This window comes from Neltuma alba, unplaced genomic scaffold (genome assembly GCF_004799145.2).
Source record: "Neltuma alba isolate B1F8T4 unplaced genomic scaffold, ASM479914v2 tig00012116_pilon, whole genome shotgun sequence".
NCBI classification, from domain to species: Eukaryota; Viridiplantae; Streptophyta; class Magnoliopsida; order Fabales; family Fabaceae; genus Neltuma; species Neltuma alba.
Window position 1 is genome coordinate 1,047,579 of NW_021636668.1, and position 24,569 is coordinate 1,072,147.

The following is a 24,569-nucleotide window of genomic DNA, read 5'->3' on the forward strand; positions in this document are numbered from 1 at the left end:
TAATAAAACTTATATACATGCAAATTATAAAAAAAATGTATATACATGTATGCATGTAAGATTGAACTTCTTAATCAAAACCAATAACGTAATATATGTATAATGTAATTGAGAAAAGATATAATTATGTGAAAGATCACATACCCTTATTAGAAGATGCAAATAATCATTAAACATTTTTTCGGTCTACACATAAGAAACATGTTATTTCTAAGAAATTATACTATTTATAATTTATAAATAAAATAATTTAATTTTCAAGTTTCATATAATGGACAAATAATTAGTTACAGATGAAAGTTTTTTACTTACCAATTCTGACCTTTAATATTAGCTTCTTTATTATTTTTATTTAAAAAAAAAAGAGAAAAGAAGAAGATAAGAAGAAGGAGAAGCAAATAATCAGGAAACTAGCGGCTTTCCTACCCGCAAAAGTCAAAACCGGGAGAGCGTGGAGGGGACGAGCGGCAAAGAAATGGAAATACTTTATCTCTTGTGCTCCATCTTCTGTGCTCTCCTTACTTCTCTTCTTCTCTCCATCCTCCTTCCCTTTCTGACGTTACTGCGGCGGCTCCGGCACTGGCTCCGGCACTCTTCCCCTGCCATTGCTCTATGTCCGCCCGTTTCTCTATACCAAGGTACCGTCTGGCACCAACGCCGGCTTCCCGTCCACCACTCCTTCCGCTATAATGTTCGCTACGCCCTCATTGACCTTGATCGTTCCCCTCACTCGCCGCCCGACCATCTCTCCGCCGACGAAGCCCGCCAAATTACAGATACCACTGGCTCCGTGTAATTACCCTCTGACTCTATTGCTTATATCAGACGCATGCGAAGTTTCACTTTACACCGAATTTGTTTTCAACTTCTTTTGAAATGCTCATACTTTGGTTTTTCTAGCAGTTGTTACCAAGCCCACTTTGGATCAACATTTAATTAACAATGCTGAGGTTTTAATTTGCAATTACTTCTTGCCGAATCAATTCATGCAGTTTGCTCTTGACAATACCTCCGAGCGTGGGATATGAACAAAATCCCCTGAGTTTGTATTATTGCTATGATGTTGAAGGTTCTTCTAGGCGTCTGAAGAAGTGCATTGCTGAGGTGTGCGCTTAAGATGCTCTCTTTCTCATTTTGGAAGACTTTTCTGTGCTATGCTTTGGGATTTTACTCAAAATTATTTGTAGTTAGCTTGGTAGAGAATGTCCATGACAAGTTGACAACATATACTCGTTATATATGACATCATGATACATCGAATACATGTTGCGTCGACTGTCCTTACATCTCAACAGTATTGCGGGTTCCTTGAAAAATGTGATGTAAATTATCAATTAATTGTTAAGAAAGTAGTTTTGTAAAATATGTTAAATATATATAAGTTATTTAATCTAGAGCTCCATTTTTTTTTTTGTATTTTAGCTCTGCTAGTATGAGATGCAATTTGTAGAGTTGACCGCATTGGATCGTTGAAAACTTTAATCCGAGGTTACTTTTACTGTACCTCAAAAGACAGATCTATCATCTCATATGATAAACCATTAATGCATAGGGCTTTAACGTGCTCTATTCATGATTTCACTATTCATAATATGTACCGAAGAGGCTGTGTCAATTGCAGCTCATAAATTATCCCTTAGGTCATACTTTGTTGACAGTAATGCTTGTTTCTTGTTTCAGGTCACAAACACGCCATGGGGGGAGAGAGTGTCTTTTATTTTTAATCCAGAGTCTGATCTAGTGGCCAAAGCCTTACATGTCAGTCCATTTATGGTATGCTTTCTAACTATGCTCTTGCATTTGCAATTTCAAATTACATGATATTTCTCTGGTGGATTTGGAAATTGTTGGCTGCCGTCTTGCCCTCCCGTTATCTCAATAATTTTTCCTCTTTTTTGTTTTTAACATATAATGAAATACGTAGCAGATTCAACGAATTTCAAGCTAAAGAAAACTAGCCATTTTCTTTGGGAAGACCATATAATGAAATACGTAGCAAATTCAACGAATTTCAAGCTAAAGAAAACTAGCCGTTATACATGAGTGTTTGGCCAGTTAATGATCTTAATGTTGGCTTCCTCTTTGAACGGGTTCTCCTGTTCATGATCCCAGATGGGTGAATACTACTTATTGCTTCAGACTGAGTACTCTGCTTGATGTTCCCTTGGGTTGGGTAGCGACGAATTTTGATAATTCATGGGATCTCCAGTTTGAAATTTCATTTAAAACTGTTGGTGTAAGATGCTGATTGGAAAAGAATGATCTGTGCGTATGTGTGTGCTTCTTTGTGTGGGGAGGGGGCAGGGGAGGATAGCCTTTCCCTAAATTGATTCAGCTAGGGAATATTAGCCTTGGTCTACATTCTTCGAAATCTTAGGTTAAGGTTAAGGGAGTGACAGGAGTTATTTTGTTTAGTGAATTAGCTAATATTATCATTAAGGTTTTTCTTTTTTAGATTTTTAGCATAAGCATTACCAGTCTGAGGTTGCTGAATTCACAACCTCTAATTTATAGAGCTTCCATGCCCCCATCACACAACATTGGCTGTCATTAAAGTTTTGTGACAAACAAAATATTAATGATCTTTTCATCCAAGGATACCAGATTTGTCTCCAGAAAATGTAGAGCATAAAGATATGATTGATGACGTGTCTGAATATCTGACGTTAGGGAAAGAGAGAAATGAAGCTTCGGGAAGGAAGATTGCAGATTTATTAAATGAACCTGGGCATACATGTAGATGCTGTATCTCATGGTTTGCCTGTTATATTAGTCAATATGGTTAAACTAATATGATAGTCTCAATTTAGCTGCTCAGAAATATTCTCTATTTTCACCAGAAAAAGAAAAAAAAAATGTTCTCTCTCATTATTTGTAAGCATCTGCCCATTTTTGTTGTAGGATATGCTTGGGAGTTGGAATATTAGAGCAAGTGATCCTGGAGACAATTTAACTGTCGCAATCTCAGTTCATCACCCTGAGCTTGGCTGCTACTTTACGGCCTCTCTAAAAGCCAAAAAATTGGGCCCCGGTGAAGAGCCTGATCATTCAGTTTTCTTCTGGTTGATGCCTCATAAGGTTGCAGTTTGGATCTATTGGCATGTAAGTCATATAACTCGTATCTTTCTGTTATGTAGCTTCCATGGATTTATTGCAAATCCGGTCTTCATGGTTCTAGATCGTAAAAGATTAAAACAATTTGACACCCGTGCTGTCAGAGAACGTCTGGATGGGGTAGGTTTGGGAGTTAGGCTGGGAGAGGAATCAATGGATGAAATCTAAGGTAAGAAGAGAGAGGGAAGGAAATTGAGGTTAGACAATAGTACCACCTCCCATCATTGAAATTTAACAGTAAGAGATTAGGGTTATTTCTTTTTTATTAATTATTGAATTTCTTCTTCCACCCGGACAAAATGATTGCCTCCTGCATTTTGCTTTCCGCAGGCTTTGAAGCTGTGGTGGAAAAATGTGCGGTTTGTCCAGCATCCTCGGTATACCGTTCCCACATACAGGGAAGAAGCTTTAATACGTGACCAAAAACTTCAGTGCTGCGGCACAATGGGATTTAATGATGCAAATAAAAACATACCCCGGAGAGGAACAGAGCAGGGTAACTCAGCTGATATAAGTTATAGTAATCGGTGGTTCAAATGGAGGGATGCAAAGTGGCCGTGGTCGTAAACATGGATAATGAACTTTTGCTTTCCTATTGTTCCTCGTGCTGCTAGGCTGCTAATGAAATTTGGTTGCGATGACAAACACATTTATGTTGTAACAATGTTGATGATGAAGATAATAATTTGTCGTATTGATTGTGTACATCCTGCTTTAATTTTTAGCCTTGCTATTCGCAACACCAGCCCACTTTACCACTTCTATCCGGCTTTGAAAAGAATCAGTAAATATCAACTAGGTCCCACTTTGGTTGCCAGTTGAAGTAGCGTGAATTCATCTTCCTCTCTCGAGCAATTCAAGTCGGCAAACAAAAATTTGGAAGTAATTGGTGATTGATACATTGATACAAGCTCAATGTTGATAATCCGTCTCGGTCTTGTAATTTGATGGGAGGGCGAGTAGGTACCAGAATATCACGCACGTCCTTTCGGAAAAAAGAAATATAAACATAACAGTTGAAGCTTGATATGAAGAAAACGTCTTCAGGAGAGCTTTCCCAGTTGGAGGCCGACGCGAACTCAAATTTAAACGAGTGATTAGTTGATGGATGTGATGGATGTTGTGCGTGCGGTGTCGTCAGCGAGGGGAGGGAAAGAAAACAAAATCGGGTATATGAAATGAAATGACGAAGATGATGGAAGGAAGGACAGAGAAGCGTGTGCGCAAAATTAAAGATGAGAAGAGAAGAGAAGTGGGATTTGGAATTTGCATTTGCAGACAGACAGGCATGTCCGATTCATATTAAGTGAGATTTATCATTTTAAGCGGCGCCGCATTCATTCACGGCTTCCATCCTCACGCTCCTCATTTTCGGTGTCCTTTTTCGGCGGCCGCCCCTCCCTCTCCCCCCTGGCTTTTACTTTTCTGCCCAAATCTCTTCCCATTTTTAGTTAGTCATATTTATCGGTTAACTTATTAAATTTTCATGTGAATGTATTATTCTGTCGTCCATTCGCTTTTGTTAGTTTTTGACAAGTGTATATATTAAATAAAATTATTAATTACTAAATGTTAAAACGGATTTAATGATTTTTAATTTTTTTGAGTTTTAAAAAATTGCTAAAAAATGATTTATAATAGTTGCTTATGTATGGTGGTATGAATGGTCGTGTGTCAAGTTCTGACTTATGGTCGCCGCCCCAACCCTCGCAACGCAAAATTAAACCACCGAAAGTTTATTTAAAGTCAATTCTCAAAAAATATTGACAAATTTTTTAATGCCTAAGCATCAAGAATATACTATCTAATTTTGCACAGACTAATGTACCATAAAGCACATCTCGTCATCTATACCATAAACATAACAACCTACGATGCAAAAAGGGGGGGAAAAACATTAAAAAAATCAGTTTTCCTTAATTTAATATACTTCTTAATTTCTTAATTTTAATTTACGTCTCTTCATAAGAAAAAAGATTCATGTTCCCTTCCTATCCTTTTAAATCAATGGACGGTCCTTTCGTCTGGATATGGATCCAATCTATTAATTGAAAATCATTTTGTAGGAGATATTAAATTAACAATTAATATTGTAAAAGTTTAAAATAGTCATTTCATCCTCCACACGGCAAAAAAAAAAGTTTTTTTTGGGAAAACAATGGATTTAGAGGGTAGAATGGTGATTAACTATGGAGCATGTGAAAAATTAGTTTTGAATCAATGATGATGATGCCTATCTAAATCCAACTGCCATGTCTCTACCAGTCTACTCTAATCGTGCGGTGAGGAACACGAGCTTTGTATTCCCCGGGAAAAAGATAGGAAATTATCTAAATGTGGGAGCCAAACAAGTGAGATTCTGAAGCCTTCTCGAGATTGCTGGCAAAAAAAAAAAAAAGGAAGCCTTCTCGCTATTTCTGTGTAATTTCTAAATAAACTTAGAATATTTGGTCACAGGATTCTCATGGAATAAATAAGATCGGTGAAGCAAAGCGACAACTAATGTACGCGTGTAATAATTGCAGAGCCCCAAAATAAAAGAAAAAGATTTTGTGCTCTGCATGGGTGGCTGGCTCGCATCCACGTGATTTTGGTCGCCTCAAAACTCAAAAAACTATTTCTAGTTTGGCTTTTACTGCTCCTTGTGGGCCCCACCGTAACAAAATTTCCCGCCTGTTGTTACCAGACCAGTACGCTAGCAATGCGCCTTATGGGCTTTTATGGTATTTTCTTAAGTTTAAATATAAAACTCATTTTATAATATAATTTGTATTATAAAATAAGTTTTATGTTTAAAATTAAAAAAAAATTATAAAACCAACAGGTATGGTAACAACTTGGTCTAACTTTCCGGGTATGTTTCAATGTTTGTTGAGGAATTTTAACAGAAAAATGCTTTCATGTGGACAACTTTGATCTTATTGAATTTATTTTTTAAAAATTTTATAGAATATTTAATAAAATATAATTGTAAACTATCTTTAACAAATGACCTTATAATTCTGTAATTATCATACATAATTAACAACAAATTATAAGGTTAAATTTAAACTCTTTACACTATCCTACTCCATCCCCGTGCATCTTGATAATAATAAATACTCCTCCGGTCCTTAATATAAGACTCATTTAACTAATTTGATTAGATTAAGGAAGTTAGGTAAGTTAATTAATTATAAGAAAAGTGACATATTTTTCCTAAAATACCATAACCATCTTTTTTAATACCCCCTCTCCCTCTTCTATTTGATTATGGTTGAGGGAGTATCTATAGGGGTAATTTAGAAAAAATTGATAAATATGAGAAATGGGTCTTATATTTAGGACCAAAACCAACTTAAGAATTGGGTCCTATATTAAGGACCGGAAGAGTAATAATTATTGTTACTCAATAATAATAATAAATCTTTCGGGGGGATCTGGGGATACTCTGGGGCCTTTGATTGTTGATCCGAGAAAACTGAAGGGTACGATATCAGAATTTGGTAGGATCGTGGTGTATAGTTAGATAAGGAGCATGAAAACGTGGGAACATGAAGATACGATAATGATTGACCAAAATCACAAAGAGGTGTGTATACAAAAGTCAAACACAGACATGACCGACTAATCCTGTGATTATGCACGCCCTTCTTGTTTTTAACTCATTAATCAATCATTTAATCACCACTAATACTAATAAGTCAATAAGCAATTCATCACAAATCAAATTTCCCATTGTTGTTTTATATTTAGCGCATCTTTAGACGAGGTACTGTCAATATTATGAGTATCTTGCTTTTTGGATTTTTATACTTATCTAAGAAATTGTGTAGGGCTGCGCACCCAAGTCTAATTCTCACCATCTATATTCATACCCAATATTTTTGGACCAAAAAAAAAAAAACATTCATACCCAATATAAAATTTTGATAAATCACACTATTTATAAGTTATAAATTTCAAAGTTGTTTGTCATACGATGGCTCCATATGAGTCATAAATTGTCTTATTTTAATAGTCTCCTAATCTTTAATGTATGACATAATTTAAGAATTGATATTTGTTTTATATATAAGATTTATTTTATATATTTATTAATTTTTTTAAGTTAATCGTATTAATATTTCTCCGACAATAATCAAATAGGAGAGGAAGGGAGGAAATTAAGAAAGATTATTAGGGTGTTTTAGAAAGAATATATTATATTAACCAATATAACTAACATCGTTAATCTACTCAAATTAGTTAATTATATTTTATATTAAGGAACAAAGGAGTATTATTTTAGTTATGAAACAGCAATTGAATTTTAGGACCGATGATTCTATGCATGCTAAAGCTAACCATATAAAATTTCCATAAACTTGAATATTACACGCGCGATCGGGGAATAATATTAAACTATAAATACATCCATCCCGCCATGAATTATTATATCTCTTCCCGAATCATCAATGCCTAGAATCACATGGCTTAATTAGAAGGAAAGAATGACGATAAGTGATTTTCTTTTTTCTTTTTTTTTTTGCATGCATTATTAGCTATTATTAATACTGTTAACTTACTTTAATAAGTTAAATTCACGTGTGTTTTGATATAAGTTGACAAAAGTGTAGCGAATAACGAGTATATCAAATTAAATATTTTACTCTTATTTTAGTAAATGATGGATCTAGCATTATTAAATGCATTGTTAATAAAGCTAATTATCTGCCCTTCCAAAAGTCAGATGACTCAATTCTTTTTTTTTTTTGACCAGCAAGATGACTCAATTCGGATATCTTAATTATTTAAATAAAAAAATAACAAACCAATAATTTATTAACTTGCTTTCTAATTTTGCAATTATCCCAATGTTCAATTAAACATAACAAATTCAGCATATTTGGCTGTGACTAGTAAACCCCTCATACTCTGAACTTTGTAAAGAGACTTTAATGTTGGTCATGAAATCCTCTTCAAATACACTGTTAGGAATCAAATCCTGACTAGATATTTAAATAACTTGGCTAAAGGGGTGTTTGGGTTCCAACCCAAACCATGGTTTGGGAAAAAATCACCCAAACACCCTTAAAAAAACCAAAACCATGGTTTTGAGTCAAAACCAAGGTTTTGGTTGCTTTTGGAAAAAAAAGGAAGAGTGTGAGAGCCTATAGGATATGTATCTTGTTGTTTTTTTTATAAATATATTTAATCTTATATCTTATAAATATATATACATATTAATTATTTATTAATTATATTATCTTATGTATTATTAATTATGTTAATAAAAAATATATTATTAACAATTTTATTCCTTCAAATTAAAATATATCATAAAATATATTTTTTCTGTAATTATCATATTAATTTATGCCTTTTTTTAGTAATTTGTACATTTAAAAAGTGCTTCTGGTAACAACTATCCAAACACTCTCACTTCTCAGAATCACTTTTTCACAAACTCTATTTTTCAAAAAATCTATTCTCCCCAGAATCTATTCTCCAGAAGCTATTCTTCAAATCATGGTTTGGTTATATTCAAACACCCCTTAAGTGTCAGTTGTACTAGACCTCAGGCCTGTTGGCTTTTATTTTTCTCCCAACTGAATGAATTGTATAGTAAATTTTACCAGGAGCTAGATCCCCGACTACAGTTGCTTCTGACCAAAAACAAAAAAGGACAAAAAGAAAAAAGAGCCTCGAGGGGCAGGAGGACTGGGAGAATTAATTAATTACTTACTCTTCTGATCTAAGATCTAATTTTTTAGTATAATATTCAAAATTATTCACATTGATGATTTGCACCCGCACACCACCTTACATATTAATTAATTAATTAATTAAGCACGATTATTTCATTTACCCTGTAAAAGGAAGCGTGAATAGTAAGAGTAGGGCCAAAACCTAAATCAGATTCCCTGTGATTCAGTATATATGTGTGTGTAATCTGTATCTATAGTGAATTAGAGTACTGTTTAATCGATGGTTCTATTCATTTGGGAAGTTACTTTTGGATTTTTAATACCAATTTTTTAAGGGATCTAACTCGTAAATGATATTTAGTTAGTGAATTAAGATTGGTAACAAAGTCAGAATCCACACGACGAATCTAAAATTGAACCCACATGAATTGATCCAATGAGCCCTTTTTTTTTAGCCCTTATAAGAAAGTAAATATTACTAACTGTAAAAAATAAACTCATAAAAAATTGGCAGGAAAGGCAATGCATTTCCAATTACAAAATACTAGAATAAGGTCATGTTTTTAGGTTCACAAAATACTTACAGAAGTCACATATTATCCGCCAACAAAAATTTTACACTAGTAGCAAATTTGAACTCATCATTTTATAAGTCATAAACTAACTCCTTAATAATTAATAATGCAAAAGATTTAAAAAATTACAAAGAAAATCATATTATTTATGATTCATAAATAATATGTGACTTATTACAAATTTTAGTAGATATTGAAATCGATGAATATGAAAATAAGTTCATTCATTAGCTCCCATACCAAACGAAAGATAACCGAATAATGGCACACAACAGTTAAAAAAAAATGGAAGAGGAAAAAAATAAGGAGGAAAAAATTAAAAAAAAATACTTCTAAAAATTTCAAAATTTTAAATCAGACTATAAAAATATGTTATAATTTCTTTTCAAATGTTGTAGATTGTTATTAAAATGTATTGAATAAGACTGATTTAAAATTTTAAAATTTAAATTTTTTTAAAAAAATTCTCCCAATGAAGAACGTGAGGGATATGGAAATTTTTTGGGCCGAGTGACAGATGTGGAAAGTTGGGAACTCAAAAATGGACAGAGAAGGTCGCTAATGTGGGAAAGGCGTGGCGGTTTCGTATAGAGGGTACACGCAGAGCGCGGCATGTGACTTAATTTTCTTAATTTGAATTAAAAAACATGTCCCACGTGTTTTTCCCCCCCAACCACACTTCCCCGTTCATTTTCACGTCCATTTTTGTCTTTCTTTCGCTGTTCCTACCTTTATTTCTCCGTCGCTCATTCTCTCTTCCTCTCTCGCCTTTGTATATATATTCCTTCTCCCATCCAGTCTCTACCAACCTCAGATCATCATCATCATCCTTCTTCTTCTTCGCTTTTCTCTCTGTTTGCTCTGCGCAACCTTATCGGACTACACAATATGAGGCGGAATTGCAACTTGGAGCTTCGTCTTTTTCCTTCGTTTGAGACCAGTCACCTCCGTGACACGTAACCGGCCTTTTCGCTTCTCTCTTTCATTGTTCGGTTTTCCTTTTACGGCTTCGTTGGGATTCAACTTTTTATTGTAATTGCAGTTCGACGGAACCAGATAGTGAAAGCCCGCAGCAAAATCTGCAGAAGCTCACCATTTTCTATGACGGGAAGATGTGTGTTTGCGATGTCACTGAATTTCAGGTATATACTTTCGTGCTTGTTCACTTATATATCTCTTTCGATTTGGACTCTGTTTTTCTGGGTTGTATATTTCCAAATCGACAAATCGTGTAACATTAGGAAACTCATCTGGCTAATCTTTAAAGTCAAATGTCTGTCTGAGAAAACAGAAAGGATTTTGATCTTGTGGTTAGTTTACTTCGATTCCTATTTATTCATTCTCAGCCTGTCCAAATATATTGAGTGGCATTATCAATCAAGTTATCATTATTAGAATGGTTTCTTGGATGGTAGTTATTGATCTATATACCACTGTTTCGTTACTGGATTCGGGGGGAAGTCGGCAGAGAGAGGGAGAGAGATGATAGAGTTATAGGAAACTTGACTGAAAATTGTGGTGTTCGTGTATGAGACTTATGAACCGAAGTTACAGATAGGCCAGTTTTAGAAAATAAAATAATTTTCGCCGACAACGTTATTGGGTCAATTGATCCATTCAATAAAACACGAAAGAAACGAAAGCTTCACGTATTTCCCTGTTTGGTGTGAATTAGGCAACTTACTTGGACGCTTCAAGTTGGAATCTCTAGACTCAATATTTGACCTTAGAATTGCATTTGACTGGGTCAATAATCTATTAATTCGTATCATATGCCCTTTCTCAAGGGCCTTTACCTTTCATGTCAGCATTCATATTATTATTATATGCTATTATTCTACACCGAATTAATGGATTCAAATGCACCACGAAACAAATAGCTAGATTACTGTTCACATCTGGTGCGGAATGTTCAAATATATATTGACCCCAAGATCAGATTATTCAGAAAAATAAATTAAAGAATACAGTAAGTTGATGTGAATTGATAATGCGTGCAGGCGAGATCGATCTTGATGCTTGCAAATAGAGAAATGAAGGAAAGAGCAAGGACACCAAACGGGTCATCGGAGCCATGTTCACCAAATACAGTGCCATTGTACAGCCCAGGTGGTGGTCTTTCTATGAAAAGATCGCTCCAAAATTTCCTCCAGAAGAGAAAGAACCGAATCCTCGAAGCTTCCCCCTACCATCACTAGCCAACTCATCAGTTTAAGGAGACACAATTTTTCATTTGTTGATGTCCGACAGATATAGAGTTCATTACTTTTTGGCCGATGTATCCATTGGCCCTTGAAAGGCCCTGTAAATTATATATGTATGGCGTTATATTTTGTAGCTCAATCTGGTGTTGAAGTTACTGAATTTCTTGATTGACATCAAGTTTATCTCTTTCTTTGTCTCATGATGATTTAATTTTCATTTATTTGTCGAATAATCATTAATTCCATCCCTTCAATTCTTTTTCAATGTTCACAACAAGAGGATTTCGGTTGATATTGGTTGAGAGAGTTTTCAATAATTAATTCGGTTCAAAACTTCAAATCCACTCTTGATCTTATGATCCCAGCAAAATTTGAGTGGCAACACGGTTTCAATTGCAACCCCAGAATGCGATAATTACTAGTAAGCCTAGAATTGATGGAGGGTTGTTATATGTGAAAACGAGTTGGCTTCACGAACTTTTCGGGATGAGGATAGTTTAATTAGGGCCTAAGCAACATTGGAAATATTTGTCATTTTCAGATTATAATTGGTCTGCGCGTGCATGTGTTTTGTGTACACACACTACACGCGTTTTTATAAATAGTAACCTCGTTTTAATTAATTTCCTTAAGCAAATCCATATATGTGATCCAGAATAATTAGAGCCATTTGCAACAGTTTCTAAATCATCATTAGATATGTGGGTCAGCAAAAAGATTTGCGGACATGTAAAAGAGATTATATTGTGGACCTAATAGGATATACTGTATTTTGCAATTCGACAATTAAAATTATTGAGTGATTGCATCCCCTCCCCCCTGGACAATAATAGTCTCTTTTGGTGGTACGTGCAGCAACGTTAGGCAGGATAAAATAAAATCTTAGCAAACGTTATATTTTCCAAGAGAGTATTCCAAAGTGTATAACTGTATAACACATAGCTTGGTGTATAGTTATATATAGCAACAAATCATATAAAATCATCACAGTAACAAGCATGGTGTGTGGAATACTTTAGAAAAATTAAAATTTTTATAAATAACTAATTTAACTAATTTTTTTAATTTTTAAAAATTAAATAGCTAAGTTAGGACTAGAGTTTGCAAATGTTAAGTCCAAGAAGAACTTATTGCTGAGCTGACTCTTCGTTTTTATGCTGATTTTATTCAAGACTAATGCTAGTCATCAGACTTTAAGACAGCATAATCTGTTGCGTTTCAAAACTGCTGATCAAGTGAACACATAGCCAAGTTGAATGGTTGCGGGAGATGCAGAAAGAGAAGAGTTTCGTGTATGAGACGTTGTAATAATTAACAACACTGTACACCGAAACTGCGCGCACATGTAAATAATGTCCTCTCAAAATTAGGTCCTGATGATCCCTAAGAAGCTAACCACTCCGATCCCAACATGACATGTGACAAGAACCTGTGCTCTCTAACTTGCCCAGTTCTCTTGTGCTTTATTTGCTCAACAGTAGTAGATAGATGTTAAAGAAACCCAACCACATGACAATGACTAGACAGTCTTAGGCAATAATATTGCTAACCCAATTCTGATATATAGCAGATCAGCTGCAGCCAGTTTCAGATGTTCCTGATATCTGTGGATTCCAAATTCTTGAGGTCTAGTATTCGTCAGTCGTCACGCAATTACATGGAAGTATCATCCCTTGAATATTATGTTAGGCCTATTATCATTATTATAACATGTGCACGGATATGCCAAAGCGACAATAATTGAGTCGACCTGCAACTATTTGATCGACTTACCAAGTCTCTAACCGAGCACGCAAGCAACTGGCTAGCTACACTGTACTTTGGATGACGATGACATGAACACTGGCTTAACATTACACTTGAATCAGGCACCCCTTCATAAAATCTACCACTCAATAATTACTTCATATATATGAACTTTTAACTAATTGATCGCAAGATGCCTTTCATCCTGTGTACGTTAATATCATGTATAAGACTAGCTGGGTTTCATACAGCCTCTCATCATTTTGTTTATTTTTGCCAACATTCATCTGTGTGATATTTTCTTCTTTTTAGGGGGAAAATCATGTTCTACAGGGTTGGCTCCTCCAACGTTTCCCCCTGTTGGAGCGCAAGATTAGGTTATTAATTATTAAACTGGGAAAAAAAGAAATACTCATGAAGGATTTATTGGTTCGATTATAACAAATTAATGATAATTAAATATACGTCCTTCCATTTTATAGATTACAAATTAATATAATAAATTATCACAAGTAAATATTGGATAAGCTTTAAATCCCTGACTATTCATAACTTGGTGCAAGCTAGGCTTCCATGGGAGTGAAAATCTCAACAATATAAGAAGTTATAATATCGCAGAATTACTGCCTTTGTGTTTTCAGGCAATTATGTCTGAGACTCTACAAGTACAACAATCCACCGAGCGAATGAACCCTGGCTTTCAGAATCAGAAAGACAACCGGCAAGTTGCAAAGAAATCAGTCCAAAGGACTTTTTTTCTTTCTTAGGCCATCGAGTCCGAAGGACTTTTTACTACTTTATTAGATGCAGCGAATAAAGGACTTATTCTTATTTGTCTAAGATGGTTCATTGTCTCATGCATGCTTGCTTATGAAGGATGTTCTCTGAAACTCTCATAATTAGAATGGTTCTCTCTATCAGGAGGCTTTCTGTTCATCACCTCATATCCTAGGGGCAATGCGTGGACGGTCCCACTCTGTGACAATGTAGTTGCGAGTGATCTCCTTGAGGGAACGGCAACCACTTAATGCCATAGTGAGTTCAAACTCATCCCGCAGCATCTGAAGTACTTTTCTCACTCCAGCTTCCCCATCAGCAGCCAGTGAGAATACCACTGGCCTCCCAATCTGCACAAATTTCAATCTCAAGGTTAATACATGCACGCCAGGAATTGGCTTCTGATCTGTGTCAAAATGGTAAAGCCAAGTTAAAATGCTATGCTAGTTGTTTTCTTGTGCCTACAAATACTCCAGATGCTCCAAGAGCCAATGCTTTGAATACGTCTGTCCCTCGGCGAATCCCACCATCTAGGAAAACAGGAACTCTTCCTTGTGCAGCCTTCACAACCTATATAAAATATTCATCCAAAACCATGATAAAATATATGACTTCATTTGACAGCTGAACAAAATGCATGACTATTGTGAACAAATGTCGAATGAACTGATTAGGAGCTAACTTCAACAGGGAAGAAGAATTAGATTGAACAGAATCTCGAAATAATCAATAGCAGCTACTTGATCACAATTAAGTTTCACCACCAAGAATGGTAATATTGGAGACCGAATCTGACAGCCACCTAGTGTTCTATTTCAGTGTAATTTATATGCAGCACATAAATGTGACCAAGGAAAATTGTACCTCTTCCAAAGCCACGATCGTTGCAGGGACATAGTCAAGTTGCCGAGCACCATGATTTGATACAATGATTCCAGCAGCTCCAACTTCTATGGCCATCCTTGCTACATTATAGTATAAAATAGTAAGGATTACATTTGAGATTTGAGAAAATAATTTTAAACAATACCAACTGGACATGACCACCAGTTGGTCTGCACAAGATGCTTACCATCTTCGGCCGTTAGCACACCCTTTACTAGAATTGGTAATGACGTAATTGTTTGGAGCCACTTCACATCCTATAACAAGGAACATAGGTTTTGCGGAGTATTATATCCACAGTTCATGTCACAGAATGAAAGTTCTCAACGCGGAAGATCAGAATCAGTGTCACCTTCCAGTTGAGAGACCGGTCAACTTGGCCAGCAACATAAGACGCTAAACCAGAGTTATCAGTCTGCATGGTGAAACCAACAATGTAAATATGTAATAATCACAAAAAATAACAATACTAATTCCCACAAAAAGGGGGCAATGTTAATAAATTACTTTCAGAAAAGTTTTTATCTTTGTTAAAATCTGTCAACAGTTTCTCACCTTATCTAGCTTCCCAAGATTTAATCCCTCAAAGTTCTTCAGTGTCAGATGTGGTGGCAATGTAAATCTGCAGCAAAAATCATCAAACAGAGTAGTTATGTATAAAGTTTTTCAAATTAACCATGACAACCTTTGCAAACTTTCGTTTAACCTTTATCTCATCGAAATTTTCAAAAGCATGCTAACCTGTTCTTAATATCAGCCTCCCTACGGCCAAGAACTGGAGTGTCCACAGTAAGGGCAATTGCCTTGAAACCAGCCCTTTCAGCTCTTTTTACAAGCTGTGCAACTATGCTCCTGTCTTTATACACCTTGACAATGAAAAGAACAGAAACTGATTAGGCCACATCAGATTGGGAATCTTAGATGATCATAATTCAAGCATTAATCATCAGTGTTTATGTCAGCACTGCCCAGCAGCATGCAGGAATTCATGCCTAATATTTGCTTATATATCAAAGGATTACTACAAATGAAACATAGGACAGAGAAGGCTGAAAAGAAAAAGGAAATGAGGGATATTCTTCTGTACTCACATAGAGTTGGAAAAACCGAATGCCAGGTCCAGTTGAAGCAACCTCCTCAACACTGGAAGTAGCCCATGATGATAGCGTCTGAAAACAAATAATGAAAATCAATCAAATGGCAACAAAATGAGTAAGGCAAAATGCACACATGCTAGGCCCTTTTTGTCTTCGTATTGGAGCTGACAATAAAAGGAAACTATAAGAAATATGGTGTGCTTAGCAGTAAACTACTCTGAAGACTAAAGATAGGGGAAACTAAACCATGATAGTTCCTGCTGCTGATGCTGCTCTAGCTGTTGCGTATTCTCCTGCAGAAAAGTTGCATCACTTGTTTTAAGTCTAAAATCCGTACCGTAACAGAAGTAATAAGACTATACTTAAAAGGATAGAAGGCTCAGAAACTTCTCTGTTAACAAATTCTCCAAAGCAGATATTTGATTTTAAAGTATTTTGTTCTGGAAATAACAAGAGTCCCATAATGTCAGACAAAGCATTTAAGGCTTTAAATATGTCTGAATCACCCTTCAACCCTTTCTATTAGATTTAAAAACACTAGACATCCTTAGATAATCCCAAAGCCATTGGCAGCCATTTTGGAAAGAATTCAGCTTGCCCGATTTGGTAAAGAAAAAGAAAGGAATTCTCTTTTGCGCAAAAAATCAAGATATATGCCACTTGCACAAATCCAAGGCAGGATGGGGTGTGGCGGGTTGTCATAAGTTCAATCCCTCTTCTTGTTTTTTTTTTTTGGGGATTTAATACAATGTGAATGTACGAACGCACACAAACATGTCAATATCAGGTTTAAAAAAGATACATAATATTTATTGTCATCATTACTGAATAACAATGATTCTTTTGTATCATTATTTTTGAATCTGTGGTTATAGAGAACATTTTCCGCTTTAAAGATCACTTTATTCTATTCTGTTTTCCACTTTGCATGCCAAACAGGCAAACTGCCTGGAATTGCTTCCCAGAAGCTCATAAGATTTGTGTGATTGTTGAGTTTTGTTCATTAAATCCTATTAAAGGAACAAATTAATGGACTACACTATGCAATCAAGATGAACCATATAAAAGCTTTAATAGCTACAGACATGAGCACCACTTAAGTTCTATCGAGACACAATGTTTTCTTATTAAACTGAGTAGCAAACAAGCTGCACATTGTGGCAATTTATAGTCTCTAGGGTACAATCAAGATGTAATACAAGCTGATTCCTTTGAGCACGTACCTTCAGGGTGAGCCATCTTCTGCATGGCTGTAGGAGCAATCATAATAGGCATTGATATTTTGAAACCCAATACTGTTGTCGCCAAGTCTATCTTGCTTACATCAACAAGAATACGTGGTCGAAACCTGTTTTAAGCAAATGAAATAGATTTTCAGAGACAGATTAAGGCTAAAAGAAAGGTTTTTTTGGGGGGATAAAGGGGGTTTATAGGCAGCAATCTTTTAATTTAGACATGGTTATTTATGATAACTCAGAGCATCGATTACTTTGATTTCCTTCACTTCTTTCTCATCTTAAGTAAAGGAAGGATAGAAGCACTCGGTTTAGAGAAAGAAGGGAAAAAAAAATATTCTGGAGGGAAAAATAAAGTGAATTACAGAATCCTCGAGAATGCAGATCGATTCTCCCTGAGAGTCCACTGGTCCTCTGCCCCTGATGCGTAGTAATCAAAAATCATCTTCGGCAATTTCTCCTTTGCAAGTGCCTCATACTCAGTAACATTAGTTATCTCGTCCGTCCTCATATCTGATATTTATGCTGTCTCCAGGATCAATATAGGGATCTAAGAACATGAACTTATGTCAAATAAATCTCTACCTCAAAAGCTAAAAGCTAATACAGAGCATATGGGTGGTGTACAACAGGCACTACAAATACAAGACACTGTAGAATGTGCTAGCTAGTGTTGTCCAATTCAATTGTGTTAAAAGCCAATCATGAGCAATATCACAGACACAATAGAACAATAGGAACTTTTGCCAGAGTGTTTTCATTGCACATCAGGCGCAAGATTTATCAGTCCTCTTAAGATCCTTTTAGCCGTTTTCTGGTACTGACTAAGTACATGTATATGATCAATCCGTAAAGTTGTTACACCTCACAACTTCTGAAATTGACCACTTAAAGTCTGAGGAAATCCAAGATTGGGGGGAAAAAAACAAGAAAAAAAAATCCAGTCTTCGATATTGAAATTTCAAGATTCTCCGATTTCAAACACCAAATGACTCCAGTTCAGAAAGAGAAAAACCAAAAGGAAAACAAAAAACCTGATCAATAAACGAAGGCACCATTAATCATGGCTGAAACTCGATGAAGCCTAGTCACATGATCATTCTAATATAATATGATAACATGCTATGAAAGCAGCAAGTAACAGAAAATCGAATACAAAAAACTTAATACCGAGGGAAGAACGGCCCTTCGGCTTGCGCTGCTTCGGAATGAGACGGGGCTGGACAGGAGCAGCAGACACCAAGAGAGAAAGTGAGAGCGAAGTTGAATGCGACAGAGACAAGCAACCACGGGGAAATATAATAGAGTCGAGACATTCACCAAATTCAGCAAATAAAAAAAGAAAAAACGAGAATGGAGACAAAAGGGGTGAGGATGAGAAGATGAGCGTTAGTGACGACTATATATTACTATTGACTTCTGTTTCATGGACGGAGGAGAGCGTTTGGCTGTTTCTGTATGGTGATTCCTGGGGAATGCAAATTTTTTCTGGATTTTACCTAATTCAACGTGGCCAAGTTGGGATGCTTATCAATTCCATTCGTGTTCAATGTATGGTACTATGAACTATGAACCAGTAACTGTTACGAAAGATTATTTTATTGGGTAATATAGGATAGGATTCTGAATATTCTCATGGGCATTGATTTTATTGGTCCTCAACATGTATTTCCATGATACGTTGTATTCTGTTGAATTTTAATAAATGCCCATAAGAACTTGAGAGGAATTTGCGAGCGTGATATGATAAATTGATAATTAACGATTGAAAAAATATTTTGTTTTCTAGTTTTTATTTTTAATTTAATTATTCTAATTTGATCTCATAATTTTTTTCATATTTTAATTTTATAAATAAACAAGTTAATAATTTTGTCGCCGTAGTTTATGTGAGTTTTCAGGTCTCTTCAATCTCCATAGAGTCGAAAATATTTTCGAGTCCCTCTATTATTTTCCACTTTATTAATGCCAGTCCCCATAATTATGCCAAGTCTATAAGCAAGTCCCTACAATTGGCAAGCGGTAAAGTGTGGCGACGCCATTTGGCTGCTGAGCTAACGGACAACGCAGGAGTCTATGCGACGATGAGGCTTCGTTCTCGGCATGTGTTTGACTTCCTTGCGGCTCCCTTCTTTTTTTTTTTGGTGAGTGCCTTGGACAATCCAAATTCATTATCAGCATTAAATTGGGTTTGTTTGGCGAAGGATGGATCATGGTTCATGGATGGGTGTTGTCTACTTGTCTTCTCCTCCATTATGACAAAAAAGTGCACAACTTGATTACCGTGTCCTTCTTCATCCCGATTCAATAACACGTCAAATTTTAAAGACATTATAATCGTTTCTGTATTTTTCCCCAAGTATTGCGAGCTCCAGATTCACAGCTAGAGCCTGGGCATTGCTTATAAGATTCTCTGCCTTTCCAACTAAAGTAAAAAACTATGGAGTTGGCATCTTCTAATTTACACGTAGCACGACAAGATGGCCCATGCTCGCTCCTTCATGTCATGCTCAGCACCTGCAGACCCCTGCTTCTCTTCCAGGAGCCTGCTATTCATAACACCACTCGCCAACATCACCACAGCACTGATACCGACACTTTTCATAGGGAGACTTATAATACAAGAATTAGTGGAATTTTAAAATTTCTTCACAATGTCATGTTGTCTCCGCGCTTTTAGTTTCACCCCCTATGATTCTTGATCCTAATTTTGCAGACGACTTTTTCTTCATGTACAATTCCAAGTGCAAATAAATATGACCTATGAATGCGATTATACAAGCATGGTGTTGGCTACAGCACTTTCCTGATATACAATTTTCAGGTTTTGCTAGAAGACATTGAGAAAATCTAGGGCAAAGCTTAAAGCCAAAGTGAACTGGATGACTTCTAGATGCAGACATGATGAACTTGAGTTAATGTTGCTATAACATGATGGCTTTATTCCAGCATCAGCAAAAGGCTTGCCACTTCTGTGTCTTCTGTTCAAACAAACAGGGATTTTCAACTGGGAAGAGATGTTCTTCTTGTTTGGGTGATAGCTTATGCAGAGCCCACTGTTTCCTCTCACGTCTAACCTTGTTCCAAGTCTTCCAATGAACTCTTCCGAGAACTGCAGAACCCCACTTAGATTGTTGTGACTCAGATTCAGCTCGTCCAAGTTTGGGAGTGATCCCAAATTTGAAGGCACAGGTCCCATCAGACTATTGTTATTTATGGAGAGAGCTGCTAGGTTATTCAAGGAATAGAGAGTGTTGGGTATGGGGCCAGTCAATCCACATCCTGAGATGCTAATTGATTTAAGGTTCTTAAGGTTACCAATGAACGGCGGTAACCCTGCTTTTATGGGGTTGTTATCAATGAGTAAATATTCTAAAAGCTCCAAACTTGATAGGGTTTCAGGAATAGGCCCACTTATAAAATTATGACTCAGATCAACTAAGACTAGACTCTTCAGCCTTCCCAAAGTTGGAGGTACTTTTCCAGTAAGCTTGTTGGAATCCAAATCCATCTTCGTGAGAAGTTGAAGTTCCCCAAGTGAATCAGGGAGATCCCCTTCGATTTCATTCCAACTTAGGTCCAATATGCCTAAACTTTTCAAACCTCCAATTTCATTGGGGATTTGACCACTGAAGTGATTATAACTCAAGTCAAGTTGCTCTAGACAAAGCAACCCACCAATCTGTCTTGGGATATTTCCTTGTAAGCTGTTCTGTGGAAGGCTAAGGACCCTAAGGCTAGCAACCTCTCCCAAGGTTGGAGGTAAATCTCCTGAGAGGGTTGGGTTAGATTGCAATGCCAGGTGTTCTAAGGCAGAAGAAGAATGAAAGATGGTTGTGGGAAGAGTGACTGGTGAAGCCACAAAACAGCTAAAAATTGAAAGGGTTTTCAAGTAACGAAGTTTCACCAAGGATTCTGATAGGTAAGCAGATGGTTTACAGGGTGGGAAGATTATATCAGGACCAATGTGGATCTTTGTGACATGAAAGATTGATGGATCTTCACTGCTAATTTCGCACTCAACTCCAGGCCATGGAGTTTCTGTACATGGTTGTGGATGTGCCTGTGCCCAATCAGGGTCATCCAGAAGAGCTCCCATCACTTCAAACAACCCTAGCAATTCCTCCTCTTCATGTGTATTGTTCTGCATTGCCATAGTTCCACCTGAAAATAAAAAAAACCCAACGAGAACAAGATGCAGATAAACCATTTGGTAAAATGCCAAGCTAAAATGAATTGCAGGAACTCTTGGGTATGGAGTTAATTAAAGAGACTGTGTAGATGGGAAAGAAGGGGAATGAAAAAAGAAAGTCCAGACATCTCATCTTTTTTGTGTCAGCGGAAGGCTATCTGCAAAGTAGAAAGGCAAAGGTACTGCCTTGTGACAGTGTTAGTTTGCATGGAAAGGGGGGTGGGATGGGAAAAGAGAAAAGACTTTTCCATAAACTGCAATATGAATTTCCAAGTCAGTCAAACGGAGCATTCCAAAACAGTATATGGCCGCGTCGGACAAGACAGGATAGTGTGCTTCTGTGACAAAGTTTGAAGCCGACCAGACACCCATGATACATACAGAGACCTACATTCTCAGCTGCCTCGTCTATCAACTGTCTGTACTAACTCATCCTGCCCCTTTGCTGTTCACTCTTGCTTTTTTTGCCTTTTCTATCCAATTCTGCATATCTATCATATTCATCATTATAACCAATCAATTTCAAGAGTTTTTATTTTTGGATCGTAGAAAATCAAAAGGCAGTGTAACGCCAGAGCTATGATTTTATGTCTTGATGGAATGAGACCCATGTGGGAATCCAAGTTTACTCCATATGAATACCGTCAATATGGTAGATCGGAGCGAGAGCTGTTTGATTGAGAAATCTATTTCTTCTCACCACACTCATGGAAATAAATTCTCCACATTACGTAACATGACATTTGAATCCAATGCATTTTAAATGAAAGACGGAAGGAAGGATTCAATGCGTTTCTTGAATCATCTCAATCACTCGTCATTCATCAGAGCAGATATTAATCTATGAAGATACTAGCTAGGCACTTCTTGCCAATATTGTACAAGTTTTGTATTTTATGGAGTGGTCGCCTGGTCGGTTTTACTTTTCCCGCACCCGGCCAAAAAAAAAAAAGACAAAAGAAAAGAAAAGAAAAGAAAACAGAACTCTCACTCATTAGTAGCTAGGAGATATGAATTATTATGGATATAACGTATTTCTTAAATCATCTCAATCACATCTTAGTATGAATCTTATGGAGATATTGGTGAGGCGCTTGTTACAGATGTTACGGACGTTTTGTATTTTACGGAGTGGTCGGTTTTACTTTCTCTTTTCTTGACATTTGCAACTTGCAGGCTGCAACAGATAAAAAACAAAAACCTTGATTGATCTTTTATCTATAAATTATGAAGACATGTGAATGCCTACAACGTGCGTTCCTGGATTTTTTGTTTTTAGGCCAAGAGGTGTATTATTTGGATTTAATGATTAAATAAATCATTGCTAACACTTATTCATCATTTAAACATAGTTTTTAAACTGTATTCATAATTATACGTAGATGGAAAAAATTGTATAGTTCTTTGACAAAAAAAGTCAAAATGATAACAAATTAAGAAAGAAAGAGTCACAAAGCAACCTAACAGATCAGGGACAAGAGGTAGAGAGCTCAAATATACAAGCGGGAAAACTCTTACTGAATCTTATTTGAGAAAAAACTAATAGGAATTGGGTTTAGTAAAAATAGCTAGTTTATTATAACGTGGCGAACTAATATTTGAATACCTATTAGGAGAGATTTTTATATTTAGTATCAGATAATACCTCAAACGTAGTTATTTCTAAGAGGAGGATATCTGCACCTAGAAAAAAAGAAAAAGAAAATATGCAATATCTTGCAAAAAAATTTTTATAGCTAATATATCAAATTTAATCTATACTTTTTATAACTACCAGATGAAAGTCGTTATTAATTAACTGCAAACACTAATAATTAATAATTGTACATAATTATGGTTATGTTTTTTTGGGTCCAGTACATAATTACGAATCATAAATAGCTGCTGCTTACTAGTGCAATAACAAAATCTAATCAATTAATTAACACGGAATCTCAAAGCTGTTAGTAAGGTGAAGCCATTACTAATTACTTAAGGCTTGTTCGTTTTCTTATTTTAAAAACAGTATTTTAACTTTTGAAAAAATTATTTGCCAATTTGTTTTTGGTTAAGTGTTTTTAAAAACAAAAAACAGAAATTTAGAAAAACTTAAAAAAAACAAAAGAATTTTTAGTTACTTTCTTTTTCTTTTGTATTTGTTTTTTGAGAAAATTCAGAAATCCTTCCTTCTCCACTTGATGGTTTTTTTTTTCCACTTTGAAAACTTGAGATCTCATCAAAGTTTCATCTGCCGGTCTCACTATGTTTATTTTCAAATGTAATGTTTTAGAATAATTATCCAAACAATTTTTTTTAATTTTCAAAACTTGTTTTAAAAAATAATTTTATAAAATTTTTTTGAGGGAAAAAAACAAAAACAAAAACAAACATGTGCCCTTAGCTTTTGACTTAAAAGGTAAAAGGGGGATTGTTACTCTTCTTGTCAAATAATTCTGTTTTCTTTAATCAAAATTAGGAACGTCAAGTCACATGATGGTCTTTTTTTTTTTTTTTAAATATCCCTGGAAATCACAATTCGCTAAATTAATACAGCCAAAAGCCAACATATGTGGGATGGAAAAAACTTTTAGTCATCCATCTTTTTAAAAAAAAAAATTGAGTCTCGACTCCAGGGTCGTAAATATATTTTTATGGCATGTAATGGAAATAAAAAGTGAAAGCCACATAGTTAAATTTGGTCCAAACAGTTCGCCTAAAATTCAAAAATAATGATGATTAAACTTATACGGAACATTGAATAATTCTTAAGTGAAACAATATATTAGTTAAAAGTTGTTGAAGATAATTAAATTAATAGAGAAACACCTTTTTACAAAAATTATTCTTAGTCAATGGTTGATACCAATAAAAGGCGTGTAATGAGCTAAAAAGTGTTTTATATTTTGAACCACCAAATACTCCAAACAATATTTTTTTATATTTCTAATGTAAGAGATACTTGAGAGTTAGATTCAATCCTAAATATAATCAAGACTTTTAATTCTCTTTATTTCTCATCTTTTTTTAAAATATCCCTATCAATAGGGATTTCCATCAAGAGATAATTTCGATTATCTAATACACGTGATTAGAGGC

At 35.5% G+C, this 24,569-nt stretch overlaps 4 protein-coding genes across 4 annotated transcripts; 2 read left to right on the top strand and 2 right to left on the bottom strand.

The window, feature by feature from the left end:
• Positions 1-422: 422 nt before the first annotated feature.
• On the top strand, positions 423-3,819 carry LOC114722965 (uncharacterized). Its single transcript, XM_028909085.1, has 5 exons — positions 423-792; positions 993-1,104; positions 1,681-1,773; positions 2,902-3,102; positions 3,445-3,819. Exons 1-5 carry the CDS (start codon positions 476-478, stop codon positions 3,679-3,681), a joined length of 960 nt encoding a protein of 319 aa, XP_028764918.1. The 5' UTR covers positions 423-475; the 3' UTR covers positions 3,682-3,819.
• Positions 3,820-10,154: 6,335 nt separating this feature from the next.
• On the top strand, positions 10,155-11,749 carry LOC114722893 (protein TIFY 5A). Its single transcript, XM_028909015.1, has 3 exons — positions 10,155-10,314; positions 10,401-10,500; positions 11,359-11,749. The coding sequence occupies exons 1-3, from the start codon at positions 10,247-10,249 to the stop codon at positions 11,554-11,556; spliced, it is 366 nt and encodes a 121-aa protein (XP_028764848.1). The 5' UTR covers positions 10,155-10,246; the 3' UTR covers positions 11,557-11,749.
• Positions 11,750-13,832: 2,083 nt separating this feature from the next.
• On the bottom strand, positions 13,833-18,616 carry LOC114722891 ((S)-2-hydroxy-acid oxidase GLO1). The gene is made up of 12 exons (XM_028909013.1): positions 18,473-18,616; positions 17,668-17,852; positions 17,291-17,415; positions 16,314-16,360; positions 16,062-16,139; positions 15,712-15,836; positions 15,526-15,592; positions 15,323-15,385; positions 15,158-15,227; positions 14,950-15,050; positions 14,551-14,655; positions 13,833-14,435 (listed from the first exon to the last, which is right to left on the bottom strand). Exons 2-12 carry the CDS (start codon positions 17,811-17,813, stop codon positions 14,250-14,252), a joined length of 1,113 nt encoding a protein of 370 aa, XP_028764846.1. The 5' UTR covers positions 17,814-17,852; positions 18,473-18,616; the 3' UTR covers positions 13,833-14,249.
• Positions 18,617-20,132: 1,516 nt separating this feature from the next.
• On the bottom strand, positions 20,133-21,458 carry LOC114722927 (receptor like protein 29-like). Its single transcript, XM_028909046.1, has one exon. It carries the CDS (start codon positions 21,456-21,458, stop codon positions 20,133-20,135), a length of 1,326 nt encoding a protein of 441 aa, XP_028764879.1.
• Between the last annotated feature and the right edge of the window lie 3,111 nt (positions 21,459-24,569).

Bases quoted from the DNA above. Each gene is read 5' to 3' on its own strand.
- LOC114722965 (XM_028909085.1), top strand. From the start codon at position 476: ATGGAAATACTTTATCTCTTGTGCTCCATCTTCTGTGCTCTCCTTACT. The intron at 1,105-1,680 runs GTGTGCGCTTAA...TTCTTGTTTCAG, and splicing joins TGAAGAAGTGCATTGCTGAG to GTCACAAACACGCCATGGGG. The intron at 3,103-3,444 runs GTAAGTCATATA...TGCTTTCCGCAG, and splicing joins CAGTTTGGATCTATTGGCAT to GCTTTGAAGCTGTGGTGGAA.
- LOC114722893 (XM_028909015.1), top strand. From the start codon at position 10,247: ATGAGGCGGAATTGCAACTTGGAGCTTCGTCTTTTTCCTTCGTTTGAG. The intron at 10,315-10,400 runs GTAACCGGCCTT...TTGTAATTGCAG, and splicing joins ACCAGTCACCTCCGTGACAC to TTCGACGGAACCAGATAGTG. The intron at 10,501-11,358 runs GTATATACTTTC...TAATGCGTGCAG, and splicing joins GCGATGTCACTGAATTTCAG to GCGAGATCGATCTTGATGCT.
- LOC114722891 (XM_028909013.1), bottom strand. From the start codon at position 17,813: ATGAGGACGGACGAGATAACTAATGTTACTGAGTATGAGGCACTTGCA. The intron at 15,837-16,061 runs GTGAGTACAGAA...TTCATTGTCAAG, and splicing joins TTCGGTTTTTCCAACTCTAT to GTGTATAAAGACAGGAGCAT. The intron at 15,593-15,711 runs GTTAGCATGCTT...TTTTTGCTGCAG, and splicing joins GAGGCTGATATTAAGAACAG to ATTTACATTGCCACCACATC.
- LOC114722927 (XM_028909046.1), bottom strand. From the start codon at position 21,458: ATGGCAATGCAGAACAATACACATGAAGAGGAGGAATTGCTAGGGTTG.